An 18,638-nucleotide genomic window follows, 5' to 3' on the forward strand; every position below is an offset into this window, starting at 1 on the left:
AGAACAGCTGGCAGGTACCAGGGGCAGAGCTGTTATGGATGAGGGGACAAGCCCCTGGGGGCAGGAGAAAGGTGCAGGGCTGTGCTTTTCTGGGGGTGAGGCTCAGGAGGCCAGGCCAGGGCCTGGGGGATCAGGGCTGTGCTGGGCTCCCTCCCACTTACAGCTGGAGCACCATGCAGCACATGGAGGGACCAGGGGTCCCATTCCCTCCCCAGGAAGGTGAAGGAGGCTCAGAAAGGGCATGCAGCCTGCAGTACAGAGTAAAGCCCCAGTGAGCTTGCTGAAAAGCAAGTGGGAGCCCTGTGCTCTGCAGGGATTGTACCTGGACCCCATCCAGCATGGGGCAGGGGAACGACTGGGATAGGGACACTAGGAGAGCATCCTGGGGAGCAGGCACTGGTTCTGCAGCACCAAGGCAGGAGGCAGTATCTGTGACCCCAAAGCAGCTGTGCTCAGAGGTGCTGGGGAGGACCAATGTACTTGGGGGGACAGGACTCTGGTGCTCCAGCTCCTCACAGCTGGCCAGACTGAGAGATGCACCACCAGCCTGGCATTTTGTGCTGTAAGAGTATAGGTGCCAGGGAAGGGGCATTGTCCAGGCTCCCTGGGTGGGCTCACAGTGCTTTTGGGCTCCTGAGTCATCTCCACCCCTTGTGTGCAAAGCTCAGCTCTGGGCCAGCACTACACCCTCAGCAGAGGCTGGAGCTGGCTCCTGTGTGCTGGAGGGAAGAGACCCACAGAGCATCACCCAGAGATTTGATGAAGGGAAGGACTTCCCTGCACTGCAGGTATCATCACACCCTTGGTGCAAACCAAGGCACCCAAGGGTGAAGCAAAACGAGGTGCATGGTGTGAAGGCAGCTCCAAAATGTCCCTGCAATAGAGGGGCTATTAGAGGGGCTCAGACACCACAAGAAGGGACTTTTAAGCTATGCAGCAGTGCAAGTCCTGAGCCCCAGGGGAGCACCCCAGCACAGTGCAAAAGGATTAAACACCTCACCTGCTTCCCCTGGCAGGCAAACAGCCCTCACCATCATCCCTCAACCCACCTCCACCTTGGTTGTCCAAGCCCGTGGCCCCAGTCTGAGCTCTGAAGGACCAGAATCCAAGGGGCCACCCTTGCTAGACCACCTGCATGTTAGGACTTTGTGCTTTAGTGCTTGGGGGAACCTGCCCCCCCCCCCCCCACCCAACAGTGTGGCTCAGAGCTGCGCCCCTTCCCAAACCCCATTGTGCTAGGGGAGTGGAATACAACCCTGTGTTGGCTCCCCAGCCCCAAGTAGGGGGTAATCTGGGGGCTCCAGGGCTACCCGGGTTTATGTTCAGTGCCTGGGACAGGATGTAGATTCAACTATATTTTGGGGATGAAAAAAATCAAACATCACACACAAGAATCAGCTTCTCTCACACATCGCCTCCATCCTGGACAAAGGCTTTTACAGCACTAGTTCCCGCTGCTTGAGGCTGCCACCAGATTACAGCAGGCTCTGGGAAATTGGGACTAGGACCAGCCCATTCCAGCAGTGTGCTTTGCATGGACATTTCCCAGACAATAAGAGCTTCATTGCATCCACAGAGAGTATCTGAGAGACCAGAGGCAGGAATACAGGCTGAGCTGAGCCTCTCAGAGGTCCCTTTCCATCCTTCAAAGGGACAAGAGGGACCACTTCCAGACTGCAAATCAACCCAATAACTGACAGCAACAACACCAAGCTTCAGTCCAAGCACCCCACCAGCAGCAGGAGCAAAATCTCAGTGTTGTGACTCAGTTGGGGGATCCCACTACAAAGGTGGGAGCTGGGAACACAGGGGAGAGCAGGATGCTGGTCCTGCTGTGCTGCGCAGGAAAAGGCAGGAAGGGGAACACAAGGGGCGGCTCAGACATGCAGTGAGGTGGGGGTGAGGCCACATGTCCCCAGGACGAATTCAAGTGTCAAAACCATAACAATAACAATAATTAAGAGAAGAAAAGACTAAAAACACAAACTCCCCACCCTATCCCCAAAACGAAACCCAATGACGACAGCACCCAGCTTGCACCATGAGGTAGCTAAACCAGATCAACACCCAAGAAACTCTTTCTTGCATGGGAAATACCAACCCACACAGATACTAAGACGTACACACACACAATGCTATGGGATCACAGTCACCACTCACTTCAAAGACCCCCCCTTTCCGGACACTTGCTGCTGTGCCGCAGTACCCAGCTCACTCCACCTGCAGGCTGCAAAAACCTTGAAGCCCCCTCAAAATGCTGCTGGACGTAGCAGTGAGGTGGGTGCTCAGCATCATCCAGAATTGGCCACTCAGCCCTGGGAAATGAAGCAGGCACTTGCAGCCTACACACAGGAAGAAACTGGCAGTGAAAGGCAAGGTAGTCTGACCCCAAGCTCCACAAGAGCAGGTCCCTTCACTGACTTCAGGAGGGAGCAGCGAGAGGTTTCATGTTGGGCACTGGCAGATCTTGTGCAGACACCGATGCACACGGTGCATCTGGCTACAGACAAACACACACTCCCCCACACACCCAGCTAAGCAAAGGCTAAACTGGCTGAGGAATGAGCAGGGAAACCCTCTCCAAGACAGGCTTGGAGGGCAACACCTCCTCCAGCCCCCATCTGTGCATCAGGGTGCCCCCATGCTTTTTTTTTTTTTTTTTTTTTTTTTTTGCCCCCTCCAGTCCCGCAGGGTGCAGAGCCCAGTGCTGCCAGCACTGGCACCACTTCTCCACCAGCCACAGCAGGAGGGCTCCTTGCCTCGATGCAGCCACCAGTCCAGGCCTGTGCAGGGCTCGGCCACAATCGCAAGGGACTGGTCACAGTCCTGGGCAGGGTCACACCCATGCACGCCATCACGCCCTCCACCAAGGCAAGGCAGTAGAATGGGTTCCCCCCCCACCCCCTCAAAAGGCAAACCCCTCCATCAAATCAATGGAGATGCTCCTGTCTTTCAGGATGTGGAGGAATTACCATGCTCCACCCAGAATGGTTTTAACAAGGGCTGGTGGCAAATGAACTGGGGCTGGTCCATGAGTCACCATGGTTGGAGAAAGCACAGGGAAAACAGTCTGTGCTTTATGGGGCAGGTCCTGGAGCCCCTGACCTCTGAGATCCCAGTTCAGTGCTGGTAGGATCATGTGGAGAAATCCTTAAATTTGAGTTCAAACGCTGCTGCTTCTGTGACAGAGGGGAACTAAGTGCCTGACCTCTGAGATCCCAGTTCAGTGCTGGTAGGATCATGTGGAGAAATCCTTAAATTTGAGTTCAAACGCTGCTGCTTCTGTGACAGAGGGGAACTAAGAGCATGTGAGGCAAGAGCACCAATCCCAGGGTCTCCTTGGCCATCCTGTGAGAAGCCCTGCCCGGCCCAGGGCAGGACAGAGCAGGGGATGGTCCGGCAGGCCACAGCAGAGATGGAGAAAAGCTCCAGTGTGAGACCAGGGCCTTGCCAGCCCCTTGAACAGGAGAGAGGGAGGAGGGAGCCTGGAGAAGCTGAGTGCCTGGGGAAACACTCCTGGATAGAGCTCCCAGCCTTTCATGGAGATCGGACTGTGCAAGATTATCCACTGCAGGATTGTCCTTCAAGCATTGGGTGAATCAGGGGACTTGTGCAAGACCAGTGTGTGCAACCCCTTCCTCACCCTGCTCCCGGCACAGCTGACTCCAACCTGGCCTGTCCTCCAGCTGCTCCATGCCTTGCTGGGCTCTCTCTGGCTCCTGGATCCACAGGGGATGACAGGCCAAACCTGAGCTAGCCCCCCTCCCAGGTAGAGGGCTGAGAGCAGAGCCTGGGGGAAGGATTTACAGCCTCCAGCTCCCAGTGATGGCAGAACAAGATGGGCCCACAGGGGTGGGGGTGACAAATCCAGCCTTGGCTTCTTTGCCCTGTAACCTCCATTCTTGCTTCGTTTCTCCATCTCAAGGGGGCTAATGTGCTGCAGGAACCCACTACAAAACCCCTGCTGAGGGCCAAGGTGTCAAGAGCAGGGCTAACCAGCCCTTCCCTTCCCCACTGCAGAGCAGGGTGGGCACATGGGGAAGAGCCCGAGAGCCATGGGTCAGTTGAGTTTATGACTGGGGTTTGGAGAACATCGAAGGGAACTGCAGCGGGTTTGTCTGGAAGTTGTATGACGAAGATCTTCCCAGGCTTGCCATGTCTCCAGATCCGGGACAGGGCAAAGGAGCTCAGAGGTGCACAGCTCCAACCGCTGGGGACAGGTAGATGGAGGATGGGAAACGATAGGACTACCTGGAAATCCTTCTGCAGACCCCCAACAGCAGAGAGGCTGTCCCACGAGTAACATCTTCAAAGAAACAGCCCCTCTATGCTGTGGTCCTGGCCAGCAGACACCAAATGTCCTCATGGCCATGGAGTGGAGAAAGACTCCTACAGGAACCAGCCCCGGAGCCAACAGGAACAGAAGCAGCAGATCATGGTGGCAGGAGGGAATTGGGTGTCTTTGAGAAGGAGTCAAGGAGCTCTGACCCCTGGAAGTCCCAGCAGGCATTACAGCAGGGTGAATGAGGAGACAGATGAAACATTTCCTGGTCACCAGAAAACCATCAAGAAACCTCAGTAGGAGGGAAGGTGGAGCTGACTGTGACCCACAGAGCTGCCTCCTCACAGGGGCTGGCAGTGCTCAAAGTACCATATGGGACATCGTCCACCCCGTTGGGTCAGGCACAAAGAAATCCCTATCCATGGGCTCCTGTAGGTGACCGGGTCTTGATAGCGAGGGAGAGGTACCCTGACATTCACCCTCCTGTCATGTCTTCCAGTCTTTATGCAGTTCTTAGTTTGACCCCGCAGGTAACCTCCTCCCGCTCCACAGCTTCACTGTCAAGTCGCTGAGAAACAAAGGTGACAGGGATGGTGTGACCCAGGGGTTCCCACAGGAGCCCTGCAGACATGCTGCAGAGAGGCACTGCGAGCAGAAATGCTCCCCACCCCCAGCCCATGGCAGCATGCAGCCCACAAGACTTCCAGGCCCTTTTCTCTTGGCAGGAGGTTGCCCAATCCATTTTGGGGAGCAGGCAGGCCCAGTGGGGCTCAGCCTCCAACTCACCCCACTGGCAGCAGTTGGGGACAAAGGGAAATGGTGAACTCCAGGGCTGACCCCGACAACAGGACTCCTGAACCCCTTGAATGAGCTCTAACTAGGTCAAAGCAGTGACACCACGGGGAGCTGCTGTGCTTGTTCTCCCCAGGGCATGGGCTGCTTTGGGGGTGGTTGCTGGCTCCCACCCCACCATCCATGCAAGGGTGTGGGCAGGCCACGGCTTCCACAAAGCTGCTGCAGTAGATGTGGGCACTTGTCAAGGAAAAAAAAAAGCAAACCAAAACAATGCAGGGGTATGGCTGGGACAAAGGGGCAAGTCACTTCTAGCAAAGATTTATCAAGTGGGGAAAAACGCAAAATAGTTTCATACCGTGAAGAAGCAGCTCAGACCAGAGAGAAAAAGAGAGAGAGGAGCAAAAGCAAGCAACAGAGAGAAAGACAGACAGAGAAAGAGATGGAGAGAAAGAGAAAAGGAAAGGAAAGACAGAAGAAGAGTGCATGAGCAAGAGAGTCGGAAAGAGCAGGAGGGTCAAGGCAGACTAGTAGCACGGCCCTTTATGGCAAGGACGCGTCGTGGAAGGCAAGGGGTGAGCCCAGGCACGTAATTCCATAACTTTACCCGGCAGTCACTGTGGCACAGATGGGAGGTAGGGAGGAGGAGAGACAGAGAGAGACAGAGAAAAAGGAAGGGAGAAAAGGGACATGGTCGAAAAGAGGATATCAGAGTCTTGCTGCCAAAGAGCTCCCCGAGAGCAGCAGAGGATGCCCAGCCCCAGGAGAGAGGGGTCCCTGCATGGGGGATAACCCAGGGTGTCACCGGAGTGCAGGCAGGGGACGGCCGGGGGAATAGCTCTTGGCACTGCACTGGGCAGGCCATGTCATGGGGCAGGCCAAGGTGGGCAAGATGAGATGAAGGAGTGGAAGGACTAGAAAGCTGCCAGACTCCCCCCTTCCTTCCCTCCCTTCCTGCTCCCTGTCCACTCTCCGCAAACCCACCCAGGCCCGGGGATGACAGTTCAACCCATGGATGTCCCACCTCCCAGGGGCTCTGGGGAGCAGAAGCCTGGGGCTCACCTGGAGGCAGTGAAGATGTGCTTTGAGTTGGTGCAGATGGCATTGATGGGGCTGTCGTGCCCTTTGATCTCCCCAACTGGGGTGAAGGTGTCCACATTCCAGACTTTGATCATGCCTCCTCGGCAAGCACTCAGCACCATGGGGCGGCCAGGGATGAAGGCGAGGGCACAGACCCAGTCTTTGTGGGCATTGGGGATTTGCTGTAGGTATGGGCACAGAACAGAGATTGTGACCAACTTCTTCTGCAGCACCACCAGCAGCCTCATGCACCCAACCTGGGACGCTCAGATCCTCACTGTCACCCCTGGCCTGATCTGAATTGTGGGCCTAAGTGATGCAAAGTTAGGAGGCTAAGGGGATGGATTAAAAAGTCAGGGTTTGGTCTCTCCCCCGGGCAGGAGACAACAATCCTGTCTTCAGAGAGGAACACGACACCCAGCACTGCAATTGATGCTGCAGCCTGGGTGCCAGGGAGAGCTGGCAATCATGACTGCCCTACACCACAAACTTGTGGGGGTACAGAGCCACCTCACACATGCACTGCCAGATTCTCAGGAATGGGATTGCCCTCCCTGGTTAGCTCAGTGCAGGACACTGGCACCAGGTCCCTGAACAAAGGTCGCCCCAGATCCCCTGCAGCAATGCTCCTCTGCCCCATGTTACCCGAGGACCTGTGCTGTATGCTTCCCTCCAGACCTGGGTAAGTTCCTGCTGCTCCAGATCCCACTTCTTTATGCCGTTGTCCCTGGAACCGCTGAAAAGGATGTCTCCCTGGATGGCCAGGCACTCGATGCCATCATAGTGAGGGGGCTCAAAGTTGTGAGTGGGGCCAATATTGCCCACCATGCCCTCAGCAATCTCAAACACCTGGGGAAAAGCAGTGGGTGAGAGACCCCAGATGACACTGGAAACAGAGTTGATCCTCTCTTAGAAAGCTTGGCCATCACCCTCTGTTTTCTAGGCTCAGGGCACCCAGAGTGATTCTGGAAAGGGGAGTGGGCATTGGCCAGTGGAGGTTTTTAGGGGCTGAGGTCTCTCCAGGGGGCCTGCCACCATCAGGGGAGGTTTGCCACCAAAGACAGCCCCCATTCTCCTGCATTTTACTCATGGTGAACTTTCACACACCTCCACAAGCCAAGCTAACAGCTTGCAGCTGTCAGAAGAGTGGGATCCTGCCTCCCACATCACCTCACCATCCCTCTTCACTCCCCTGGTGCCAGCTCCAATTCAACCTGCTAAAACCTAAAAGGAAGGGGCAAACTCTTGCTGTGTTGGAGCTGTGAATGAGCAGACGCAAAACATCTGCATTGGGGAGGAGAATCAAGCAGAACAGGGTGAGCTGCTAATCTGGGTCAGCTGTAACATGCAAGTACCAGCCACAGAAGCCAAGGGATGAGAAAAATGCAAATCCCTTTCCAAAGGTGCATTTGTATTGTGGACCAAGCAAAAGGCAACATTTTGGGTAAGGAGATATGCAAAAACCTCACATGCAGAGGTGAAACCAGAATCTGGGCTCAGATTTCAGGAGGAGAGAAGAGACCTTAGGGGTTGCCAACATCTGGGCTTCCGTATAGGACGCAGGGTTCTGCTCTCCAAGGCAGACAGTACCTTGACATAGTGATCTTTGGAGCCTGTGACCACCAGGTCGTGGTTGCTCGCTGTCTGGTTTACCGTGAGACACATCACAGGCCCGATGTGGCCACTCAGCTTCCCGATGGGCTGCAACCTGAGTTCAATAACATGGGTCAGCCAGCTCCTTCCTGGATGCTGGAGCTCCTTCAAGGGGCTGTCCCAGCAGAGACCCCCACAGCCCTGGAGCCCTCCAATGGGGGTTGTTCTCTTTGGGGGATTGTGAACAGGCACACCCCCCCCTTCCTAGTTATCCCGGGGGAGGAAGGCAGCCTCGGGGCATGCCAACATCTGGCTACAGAGCCTAGGCTGCAGCAAGGGGTCACCAGTCAGTGCCCACCTGGCAGGGAGGGGGGCAAGGGCAAAACCAGGGGAGTACTGATGCTCATCCCACCTGTCTTTCTCCTTCTCCTAAGCTCTGCCCAGCTCATGGACAAACCTCCCACCCCAAGTAGCTTCATTGCTGCTCATCATCCCTTGGGTCCCATAGGAAAGGGTCCTGAAAGTCCTTATTCCAGGCAACTTCCATTGCTAAAAAGGCTTTCAGTTTCCCTGGGAGGGAGTCATCTCAGGCCCCTTTGAGCAGACAGCATCCACTCGGCATCCGTAAGCTGTCCTGCCCACTCCAGCACTACCCGCTCACCTGCTCAGCTCCCAGATGCGGACAGAATTACCAGTGGCAGCATAGAGCATAGTGCCAGTGGGGTTGAGAGCAATCTGGTTGATCTGGTGCTCCCCCTGCACACTGGTGACAGTGCGGGTGGTGGTCCCAGCACACGCGTCCCCAGAGATCACCTGTCCAGAAGATCTAAGGGAGAGAGATGTCAATGGGGAAGGATCAGTGGAGATCAGAGCCACCGAGGCCCCACTGAGGAACCACATGGGGCTGTGGTCCAGGCTGGCACAGGTGGGTGCCACACTAGGGATAGGCCGTAGAGGTATCACTGTCTCTCTGGCCACAATGGGATCAACAAGATCTCTGTCCCCTATGCCAGTGGCCTGCTTGCAGAGGGAGCTAAGGATGTCAGGTGTGTGCATGACATGGAGCATCCTGCTCCAGTTTCCATTTTGGGGGCCGCTCTTCTCCCATTCCTCTTTGCTTCCTGCAGGAAGAGCTGGCTAGTGCTGGCAGTCAGCACAGGGAGGCAGAGGTATTTGGCCTCTGCACCAAGGGAGAAGCACCTTCAGGCCAAGGTAGATGAGCTGAGGCTGGATGCAGAAAGGAGCTCTATGCTGGAGAGAGCTGGTAGCCCTGGCCTGCCATACTCTCCTAACATTTGAGACCTGCTCCAGACCAGCAGACCACAGCTACAAACTGTCCCATGCTCCCTCAGGTCCTCAAACTCCTCGTAAAGATCCGAGGCACTGGAGGGCCTGTGATTTACTCAGCCACGATGCTGTTGGGGGCCATGCCTCTGCTACGGAGCTGCTGGCTCTCTTGGCCACCCCCAGGAGTAGCTGCAAATGTCTTCAAAGTTCTTTACCCTGAGCTTTCGCTGCAGGAGGTCCCCACTGGTCCCCTCACCCCAAGCTCTCTCCCAACCTCCCTGTTCCCTAAGGACGCAGCACTGCAAACTAGCACTAAAGCAGCTAGTACTTGGCCCTGTCCCCAGTCCCAGTAGGTCCGGGACTGGCTTCTGCAAAGCCAGAGATGCCCAGAGTCCCCCACAGCTGCTCCCGCCTGCCACATACGTGAGGGTGCGGATGCACCGGGCCGAGTCCCGGATGTCCCACACTTTGATGTATGATGTGGACACAGTGAACACCAGCCCCGTATGGCTGCAGTACTTGATGGAAACCACATTGTTTGGGTGACCCTTGAGGGAAGCAATTTCTTGGCCTGTCACCAGGTTCCACATTTTGCAGCTCCTGTCTGTGGAAGGAAAAACATGCCCAAGAGTGTCAGGCTGGGGGGGCTCTCCCTCCAAGGGCATGGTGGCCTGGGGGCAATACCCCTTCTGAGCATTGCCTTCCCCCACCCACAGGGCCAGAGGAAAGGAGCCAGCCAGCCCCAGCACCGAGGCAGTGCAGGGCAAGGCTCAATGCTGAGGACAGGAAAGAGGCCCGGGGGGGAACCATCCCCATGGTGTCCAGCACTTCATGTATTCCCCCATGCCAACCTGCTCCCATAGCATCTGCAGGCCAGCAACCCCCATGTCCTCTCTGTCCATCACGCACCTTTAGACCCAGTGAAAAGCAGCTCATCAGTGGCATCGAGGCAGAGCACAGGCTTGGTATGTCCTTCTGCCATGGAGACACACTGCAGCGGGGCTGTCCGGGCATTCTTGGTGCCACCCACTGGGTTAATGATGCCCCTTGCATGGGAAAGAAAGAACAAGCATGGTGGGGTGTGTGTGGAAAGGCACCATTCTACACAGTCCCAGGGGCATGGAAAAGCAAGAGCTGCCTTCACCCCAAGCATCTTCCACCACCTGGCAGCGTGATGGGCCCCTCCATCTGAGCCCGGCATGTCTGAGCAAAGGTCTTTGTGGAAACCTCAGGAATCTCCCCAGAAGTAGCCCCTGCCTACTGCCTCTGCCCCAGCAATATAGACCGGGAAACAGGGGCTGCCCAGTGGCCTCTGCTTTCCCGCTGAAACTCTCATGCCTGGCCAGCACAGACCCAAGGAGCCAGGAGACCCAGCTCATTGGTCCTCAGGTCACTTTGGGACAAACTGCACTTTCTCCAGCCTGAAGCTCTGCTGGGATAAATGTTTCAGGGTACCAATATCCAGCACCCTGTTTTTTTGGAGGCTGTCAGCCTGTGGCTGGTGACATTTGGAGACGGGGCCCCGCTCCTTTACATAAGACCACAAGGGTGACAAAGGACAGCACTGGCATTTGCACCCAGCGTCCCTGTTGTAATTGCTATGGAAGCTCTGCAGCCACCGCTGGCTCTGGGCAGGAGAGGACCTATCCCTGGCAAACCTTCCTCCGAGGGACACCTGCTGCCTGCCCCTCTGGACACAGGTTCTGCCAATCCCCTCCACTTTAGCAGTGCTCGGGGTGCTGAGAACCAGCACCCCAGTGTGCATGGCCACCAACGGCTCTTCCCAGCTGGTGTCCCAAAGCACGGCCTCCGTGCGGCCATGGGGCCCTGGGTTGTGCTAGTCTTTTCTTATAAGTAGGGAAACTGAGGGACAGGGCTGGAGAAGGCAGGCCTGAGGTCATGTAAGGTTTTCATTAGTCATGAGGACAAACACAAGCTCATTAATCTGGGTTTGGAAATCACATGCATGTGATCTTTCTTTCTCAGTGAGCAGCTGCACTTACAAACTCAAATGAAACAGCCCTCCCCTGACCCCTAGTGTTTCTACCAGTCTCAAGGTGACACTGAATCTAAATGGAAATCCTTGCTCCCCAGGGTGAGATGTTATCAACGAACTTTGTTGCTGCCTGACTGCCAACTGCCCAAGGTGACGCAGTGCAGACTCGTCTGGTGCCACCTCCCCAGTGATTGGGTGCCTGTGGGAACTCAGGGCATGGGCAATGTGAGGGACACCCAGGTGCTGGAGGGCTGATGTTCCTAAAGGATGGGGGAAAGGTGGCCCTCATGTTGGGAAACCTCCATAGGCAGGAAGGTGCAGTGGGACAAGCCCAGGAGCACCTTAGCCCCAAGACTGAACTCTGCACCACAATCTGACTTGGTTTCTTTGGGAAAGAGATCTATCTACCCACAACCCAGCACCAGGGAAGCACAACCAGGTATGGGGAGCACCTGGAGATATTTGCCTAGAAGATGCTTGCAAGAACACACTGGGAGCACGCAGGGTTGCTTGCCCCCTTCCCCAGCATCACACCATCCTGCTGGAGAGCTCGGGAATGGGATGGGACATGGTGGTGTCATGCTGATAAGAATTCATCAGAGGTGGAGGAGAACATGCTGCTACCCCAAACCAGCCAGTGCCCATAGATGAGCCCAGCACCACATTTCCAAGGGCTGATCAGAGCAGGAACAGTTTGAACTCGCAACCAAGGGGACAGCATCAGACACTAGAGGTGGCATGCCAAGAGGGGACAGCACACATGAGCTGGGAGGTGGGGGACAGCAGCAAGGTACAGGTGGAGCATGCAGGGACAAGGGAGAACAGACTCGTGAGACAGAGAGGAGGAGGAGGAGAGAAGGAAGGGATAATAAATAGAAAGTTGTCTATACCTCAGCACCTCCGAGACAGAGGAATCGCTGTCATCAGACCTAGGGGCAGAAAATTAGCAGGATTATGGGAGAGAAAACCCAGACTAGAAAAGGCAGCAGAGGAGTCAGAGATGGAGGATTGTTATTGCATCCAAGCCAGTGTAGGACAGAGAAGGAGGAGGGGAGAGAGGGAGAAAGAGAAGCACACATGGAAAACCAGGGGAAAGAGCAGAGGAGCAGGAGGCCATGTGAGGATCAGACAGCAGGTCTCCATCAGGGAACGTCAGCGCTGCTAGCAATGCTCCAAGTCAAGGGCAGCTACCTGACCTGCTGCAGGGGGAGGCTGGGAGGCTACAGCAGCATTTGTAGGCTGGTGCCAGTCCATCAGCTTCCTGCAAGGTGCCATCCCACCTCACCCCATCCTGCTCCATAGCCTTTTCCAGTGGTCCAAGTCTGGCACCACCGTGTCTCCAAGTAGGGCTTAGACATAGGCCAGGACTGCGAGCTCCTGCAAAAAGCCAGCTCAGAGGGGACACACGGCAGGCAGGACAGGTCAAGGGTCCAGCATGGCCCTTGCAGAGCATCTGCTCCCTCATGGAGAGGAGCAGGGAGTGAAAATGGTGGCAGGAAGCTGGCTAGAGCCGACCCAGGTCCTGTGCTCCTACACCCCACCGCAGGATCCCATATGTTGTCACGGTATGGGTCCCTCTCACTGAGACCCTCCCGCCCCACCAGGACTTACTTATCCAAGGCAGACCCCTGGCTCTGGTTGCTCGTGAGACGAGAGAAGACATTGCGGTCGTTGCGTGGACGGGTGGGTGGGGATGAGGGAGGCGTGAAGCCAACATCTGGAGGCCTGAGCCAGGAAGGATTAGAGGGACACATGACTTGGGAACTGCTCACCTGGCAGCTGCCTGGCACACTAGGGTCCAGCAAGAGCTGGTCCAGCCAGCATCTCTCCCCACTCGTCTGGGCCACCCAGCCTCTCCCTGCCCATGTCACCATTTCTCCAGCTCCCAAGCTCACCTGGCAGGTTGGCCACGGTCATAGGATTTCCTCCTTGTCAGAGGTGAAGTGTCCAAGCCACGAGATTGCCTGGGACTAAAGCAAGTGAAAGAGAGCACAGTGGGTGCCTGTCCCCCTGCTGGGATCCCTCCATGCTGAACACCCATGTCTTGTCCTTCCCCAGCAGAGCAAATGGAGAAGTTGGGCTGCGCTGGAGTCAGTCACAAGATCAGAGGATGCCTCAAGTCATCCCATGAGTGTGGAGGCTTTTGGCAACACAAGAAGCCTTCAAGAAGGCTGATAACCCAGGGCAGTGAGCATGCCCCCCCCTTCTTTCCTTCCTCCTGGAGTACCCTTCTCTCCATCTGCAAAGGATATCAACATACTTTCCAAGTCCCGCTGGAGAAAGCCACCACTGCTTGCTGCAGACAAGCCTGGATAGATGCAGGACTGGGCTCACCCTCACCGCTCTGCAACTCCACAGCCAGGGCACAGTTTCCCCATCTGCTGGCCCATGCCTCCATGAGCCTCCCAATGCCCAAAGACCCATCACCCCATGCTCACAAGGTGCTTCCTCGCGTGGGCAGGCTGATGGTGCGTGACACCTTCTCCTTGTAATAGGGGTCTCGGATGGAGAAGCTGATCCCATCCTCTTTGATCTCCATGAGGGATGCCAAGGACTTGGTGATGTTCTTGGTGGAGACATCCAGCGTGGGTCCTAGACACTCAGCTGACACTGCCTTCATCTGCCCTGAGAGCTTGGGCTCTCCCTAGAGCAGGACAGAGGGCTCAGGCACAAGGGGAGGACAGTGGAAGCAGCCAGAGAGCTGTGGGGTGGAAAACCTTGTGCTCTCTGGCCACAGAGGTTGAGTTGCCCCTGTGTCATGCTGGGATGCTCATCACAGTGCTGGGTCTCCATACTCTAGGCAAATGTGACAGCCTGTGCAGAACAATGGGACCTTTCTTCCACCTTTACCCACAATGGATGCAGCACTGCACAGGGACCTCCCTGGTGCCCACTCAGATCTGGAGGGTATTGGCCGATGTGGTGGATGTTTCCCAAGCCTCTGGTGCTTCAGAGGACCACAGTACCAGAAGGTCTTGGTTTGCCCTTGCCTAGAGCTGACCCCACCCAGAGACCAGCCATACTGCCTTATGCCAAGCATGGCTCTCCAAGGGTCAGACTAGAGAGCAGAGGCCTGAAGCATTGCTGAACATGTCCCTCCATCCCTCCTCCCATTTCCTGTGATGGGGCCAGACAGAAAAGGCCAACTAACCTTGAACTTGAAATCATCCTGGCTTGCTGAGCCCTTCATGGTGAAAGACTGGGAGATGCTGCAAGAAGAAGGAAGCAAAGATAGATCTTCAGTGCCAAACTCCTTTCAGAAAGCCGGTTGCCACCGGCCCACCAAACTTCTTGGGTCACCCCCTGCTCCCCAGCACCCCTTCTCCAAGGGATGACCTAGTCTTCACTCCCTGCTGATGTCTAAGCGACATCTCTGCTCCCGTCCCCAAGGGGTGGGCACCACAGGAAAGCTTAAGTGGAGCTTTATTCATCCATGTCCATCTGCAAGGTCCCATGGGTGGCACCAGACTTCCTATCCCACCCTACCCCTGGCCTCCCCAGCTACCTCCAGCTTAGGCAGGGCCAGGGCTGGGTGCTCACCTCCCATCTGAAGCCAGGCTGAACTCTGAGACCTCCTCATCCGTGCTGGTGTAGCCGTTCTCTGTGCAGGAGGGAGACAGCACATCAGCAGTGCAGAGGGGACCCCATTGTGCCGAGCCCCATCTGAACTGTGCAGCTGAGGGGGCAGCCCAGGCAGTTGATGGGGGGGACCCAGTCCTTGTCCCTGTTGTGTGGTGAACAGAGCACACATCCCCACCCAGCATCGCCCTCAGGGCAGCCCTGGGCACGCTGGTCCCAGCCATGACACGTCTAGGTGCTTCTTGGGGGACTAGCACAGGTGGGCACCTCAACCCACAAGCAGCGTGCCTGGCCTGAGGATGCACCAGCCCTGTGTCCCACCTTGCTGGACGTTGTGGATCAGGGCCTGCAGCTCGGGGTGTGACTCAGCCTTCTCTCGCAGGGCATCCAGGATGGCATGGTTCTGCGAGGAGCTGGTCATGTCCGTTTGCCGCAGGCGCCCCTCCAGCAGGCGGATCTGGGCCTCCTTCTGAGCCACCTGCAGCCCCTGGGGAAGGACAGCCATGCCGGACCTCAGGTGGGTGCCTCGAGTTCCCCCCACCAGGTCTGCACCCTGGCACCCTGCTCCCCTCCCCAGCTGCAAGAAATCCCATCATGCCTCCAGGCCCTGACTTGGCCCCACACCTTGTCGATGGAAGCCTTCAAGAAGTTGTCCAGCAGGAGCCGGGCTTCGGCCAGGGAGCAGGAGCTGATCACCACTGAGGTGTCTGTGGAGTCCAGTTCCTCCTGGAAAGTTGAGGGACGGGTGTTGGATGCAGTAGGGGAGCTTGTCACTCAGCGTGGGATGGGCAGAACGGGCTCTGTGGCCAGCACAGCACCTCCACTGCCTTGCCAGCACTGCCCAGTCCAACAATTGCTCTCCTCAGTCTGCCCAAGTGGCTACTGGGGAGATCCAGCCATGGAGATGGCCAACACAACCTGAAGGGCTTCTGTGTTGCTACAGAAATCCTGGTGCCAACACTTAATTAGACACTAATCTGCAGACACCAACCTCATCCAAATCCACAGCAGATCAGGTCACCAATCCAAAGGCTAGTGTGAATTAACAACAGACCCTTCTTCCCTGCCAATCTAGATGACAGCCAGGGACAAGCCAGGGACAGCACACAGCCTCCAGCCCAGGCTGCAGCCACTAGAGGGGAGCCGGGAGCTGCACAGTGTCTCTGCGGCATGCCCAGTGTCAAAACTGTACACAAAACCTGCAGGGTTTCTGCTGGAAAAAAAGCCAATCCTCCCTGGGATGTTTCCAGCCCATAAAACTCCCATGGGGTAAGTGACCGCCAGCCCCACGGGCAGGACTGGGGGCTGCAGCTTCCTGATAATCCCAGGGTGATGGGGTGTGGAGCACCAGCAGCCTGTCCATGGACATGCAAGGACCTGGCAGCATTCCCCTCCACAATTAGCCACCTAATAAGAAATGACTGTGTGGGTGCAGCCCCACTGAGTGTGTGACACAGCTCAGGGGAGGACTCTGGGATACCCAGCCTGGCTGTGCCCAAGGACACCCTCACCTCCCAGGGTTGTTCCCAGTCTCTCCCTGCCAGCTGGGCCCATTCCAGCCGCCCACCTTGGTCTCCTCGATCTGCATGATGGTGGCCTGGCAGTCAGAAATGCTGTCATTGATGTAGTCAATGTTGGCCCCCAGCACCTCGATCTCCTCATTCAGCTCCTGTAGCCCTTTCTGCTCCTTGGGGGTCTCTGCCTGCAGTTTCATCCTCTTGCCCAGCAATGCTTCCTGCAGCAGTGCCAGCTCCTCGCGTTTCTGGGGGAAAAAGGAGGGGCATTGGTACTGTCAGCATGGCTGTCCCCCTGCCCCGCACCCAGCACACAGCCCTCTCTGTCCCAAGCACCATTGTCACCTTGATGAGCCGCTCCATGTCAGCCTCCAGGTTGACAATGGTCATCCTCTGCATCACGATGTCGAAGATGCGCCGCTCCAGTGACTGCCACTTGAGGCGGGCGGCTTTGCTGAAGGTCTGGCTCGCCCCCTTCTTGGGGAATTTCTTCCTACAGCCAGAGGGGAGAAGAGGCACATGGGCGACCAGCCGCACCATGCCTGGAAAGCTGTGCTTGCCCCAAAAGGATGCCTGGGCTCTGGCTGGCCAGGAGCAGAGGAGGCATCTGCATCATTTCTGGATTGCCCAACTTTTCCATCACCCCTTAGCAAAGAGAGAGATGAGCCCAGCAGGGGCTGTACCATGGCATTTAATGCTCATGGAAGGCCAGCACTGGGCTTAGCCCAGGTGACAGTCAGTCACACGCTGCCAGCACAGCCTGTCACTGCGTCAGTGGTTTAAAACGGGCCAAATGCACAGTAAGAAGCTGGCCTTCAACCTCTGCCGCCAGCCAAAAGCCACACATGGGAGTCCTGGGATGCCTTATCATCCATCCACACAGCCCCTGCCCTGACCTGGCGGGCCGAGCCCCGTTCACGGAGGATGGAGGGTCTCCCAGAAAGTTGTTGATTTTCCTGTTCCACTGGCGCACAATGCTGGAGACGGAGCGAGCGCCAGACTCAGGCTCGGAAGAGGTGGTGCTGGCCGAGACCTCCGCACCCGAGTCCAGCATGGCCGGCTTCTGGCTTGCCCTGCCTGCGACCCGGTCTGACATGGGCTTGGCAAGACGGCGCAGCGCTGAGACCTGCGCAGGAGAGGGTGTCAGATGGGCGTCCCCAGCCCAAACCTGTTGCCGTCTCCCCCAGGGCCCCGCAGGACCAAGAGCAGCAGCCCTGGAGACCCAAAGCCCCAGGACCCTTTGTGCTTCATGGGTTTCTCCCTTCTCCCTTGTAGCCCATCCCCTGTCACCGGGCTCAGCTGCCCTGGGAGATGGGTAATTCCTCTGCCTCTGTAACCATCTCCCACCTGGTTACTGAGCCATAAAAATCCTCCCACCCTTTTGGGAAACCCGCTCCCAGGGTTGGCACTGTCTGGAGGACAGGGTGTCTCTGAGCCAAGCGCTAGGGCCAGGACCTCCATGGGGGCTGGGGGCTATGTGAAGGAACCCCCCCCACCTCACCTCCTGGGTTTTCCTCCGCAGCACTATTTCCTGCTGCCGCTTCTGAGACTCCAGAGCCCGGATCTGAAACTGCACGGGAGAGAAACAGACCACTGGGGTCCTACCCAGTGATGGTTGCAGTCCCGGGGCTCCCACCACCAAAGCTTGGAGCAGTTACTTTGGCATGAACAGTCTCACTCCTGATTTTAACAGCGAGCAAGTTTCCAGCCTTAAGGCTGACCCTGATGACACACTGCGCTCTGAGCATGGCGGGGAGCTCACAGCACCTCCCACAACCACACTAGGAGCTCCAGGAGGCCCTTGGGAGCAATTCAGCCAGATGTGTTCTGCTGCGGCTGTGCAGCCCCTGGCGAGGCCATGGATGCAGCATGGCCCGAAGCCTCACCGACTGGTACTTATGAGCACCTCAGAGTGCCAGAGCAGGACAAACATCCACCCCCGGCCAGCCCAGTCCCCCCCACACAGGGACACCCAGCAGCACGCAGGTGGGCTGAGCTCTCACCTCCTGCCGGCGCTGCTCCTTCTTGAGCTGCGCGATCTCCCGATTCCTCTTTGTCTCTGCCAGCCGCCTCCGCTGCTGCTCCTCTCGCATCTGCTTCATCAGCGCAACCTGGAACGGGAAGGAACCATGTGTCGGTGCAGGCACCTGACTGTCCCAGGGCACCCACCCACCAGACAGACAGATGTCCTGCACTTGCCACCAGGAGTGGAAAACATTGCTTCTGAGCAGAGAGCCAGACTTGACCAGGGGATGCGCTCCCTGCCCTGGCATGTCCAGGTACCTTTGCCTTCTTCATCTCAGCCACCTCCGCCTGCAGCTTCCTCAGCTCCCGCTCGTAGCGGGACTGGTTCTTGAGCAGGCGAGCATGCTCCTTCTGGGCTGCCTGGAGCTTCTGCAGGTCCCGGTTCATCTCCTTCAGCCGCTTCTCGTAGTCTGCTTTGATCTTGTTGGCTTTCTCCTCTGTGTAGCACTCCATGGTGCCTGGGGGAACGAGGAGAGGGCTTGTGATGGCC

The 18,638-nt window shown here is 56.9% G+C and overlaps 1 protein-coding gene across 5 annotated transcripts in view; it reads right to left on the reverse strand.

Annotated features, from left to right (window-relative positions):
* Nucleotides 1-746: 746 nt before the first annotated feature.
* KIF21B (kinesin family member 21B) overlaps nucleotides 747-18,638 on the reverse strand; it is a 43,115-nt gene continuing 25,223 nt past the window's right edge. Inside the window, exons 15-37 of one of the 5 annotated variants that reach the window (XM_069771251.1) lie at nucleotides 18,407-18,606; nucleotides 18,127-18,234; nucleotides 17,625-17,693; nucleotides 17,020-17,249; nucleotides 16,469-16,616; nucleotides 16,177-16,371; nucleotides 15,234-15,335; nucleotides 14,931-15,096; nucleotides 14,571-14,631; nucleotides 14,182-14,239; nucleotides 13,469-13,674; nucleotides 12,926-13,000; nucleotides 12,642-12,755; nucleotides 11,921-11,959; nucleotides 9,944-10,080; nucleotides 9,458-9,638; nucleotides 8,409-8,573; nucleotides 7,745-7,862; nucleotides 6,833-7,003; nucleotides 6,137-6,336; nucleotides 5,433-5,691; nucleotides 3,209-4,850; nucleotides 747-3,105 (exon numbers count right to left, since the gene is read on the reverse strand). In XM_069771251.1, coding sequence (XP_069627352.1) covers nucleotides 5,592-5,691; nucleotides 6,137-6,336; nucleotides 6,833-7,003; nucleotides 7,745-7,862; nucleotides 8,409-8,573; nucleotides 9,458-9,638; nucleotides 9,944-10,080; nucleotides 11,921-11,959; nucleotides 12,642-12,755; nucleotides 12,926-13,000; nucleotides 13,469-13,674; nucleotides 14,182-14,239; nucleotides 14,571-14,631; nucleotides 14,931-15,096; nucleotides 15,234-15,335; nucleotides 16,177-16,371; nucleotides 16,469-16,616; nucleotides 17,020-17,249; nucleotides 17,625-17,693; nucleotides 18,127-18,234; nucleotides 18,407-18,606 — 2,843 coding nt within the window. In that variant the 3' untranslated portion in view covers nucleotides 747-3,105; nucleotides 3,209-4,850; nucleotides 5,433-5,591. Of the gene's footprint in view, nucleotides 3,106-3,208; nucleotides 4,851-5,432; nucleotides 5,692-6,136; nucleotides 6,337-6,832; nucleotides 7,004-7,744; nucleotides 7,863-8,408; nucleotides 8,574-9,457; nucleotides 9,639-9,943; nucleotides 10,081-11,920; nucleotides 11,960-12,019; nucleotides 12,408-12,641; nucleotides 12,756-12,925; nucleotides 13,001-13,468; nucleotides 13,675-14,181; nucleotides 14,240-14,570; nucleotides 14,632-14,930; nucleotides 15,097-15,233; nucleotides 15,336-16,176; nucleotides 16,372-16,468; nucleotides 16,617-17,019; nucleotides 17,250-17,624; nucleotides 17,694-18,126; nucleotides 18,235-18,406; nucleotides 18,607-18,638 lie in introns of those variants that run through there. The other 4 variants (XM_069771252.1, XM_069771254.1, XM_069771255.1 and 1 more) reach the window with 4 other exon arrangements.

The sequence above is a fragment of the Haliaeetus albicilla genome, chromosome 26 (genome assembly GCF_947461875.1).
Source record: "Haliaeetus albicilla chromosome 26, bHalAlb1.1, whole genome shotgun sequence".
NCBI lineage: Eukaryota > Metazoa > Chordata > Aves > Accipitriformes > Accipitridae > Haliaeetus > Haliaeetus albicilla.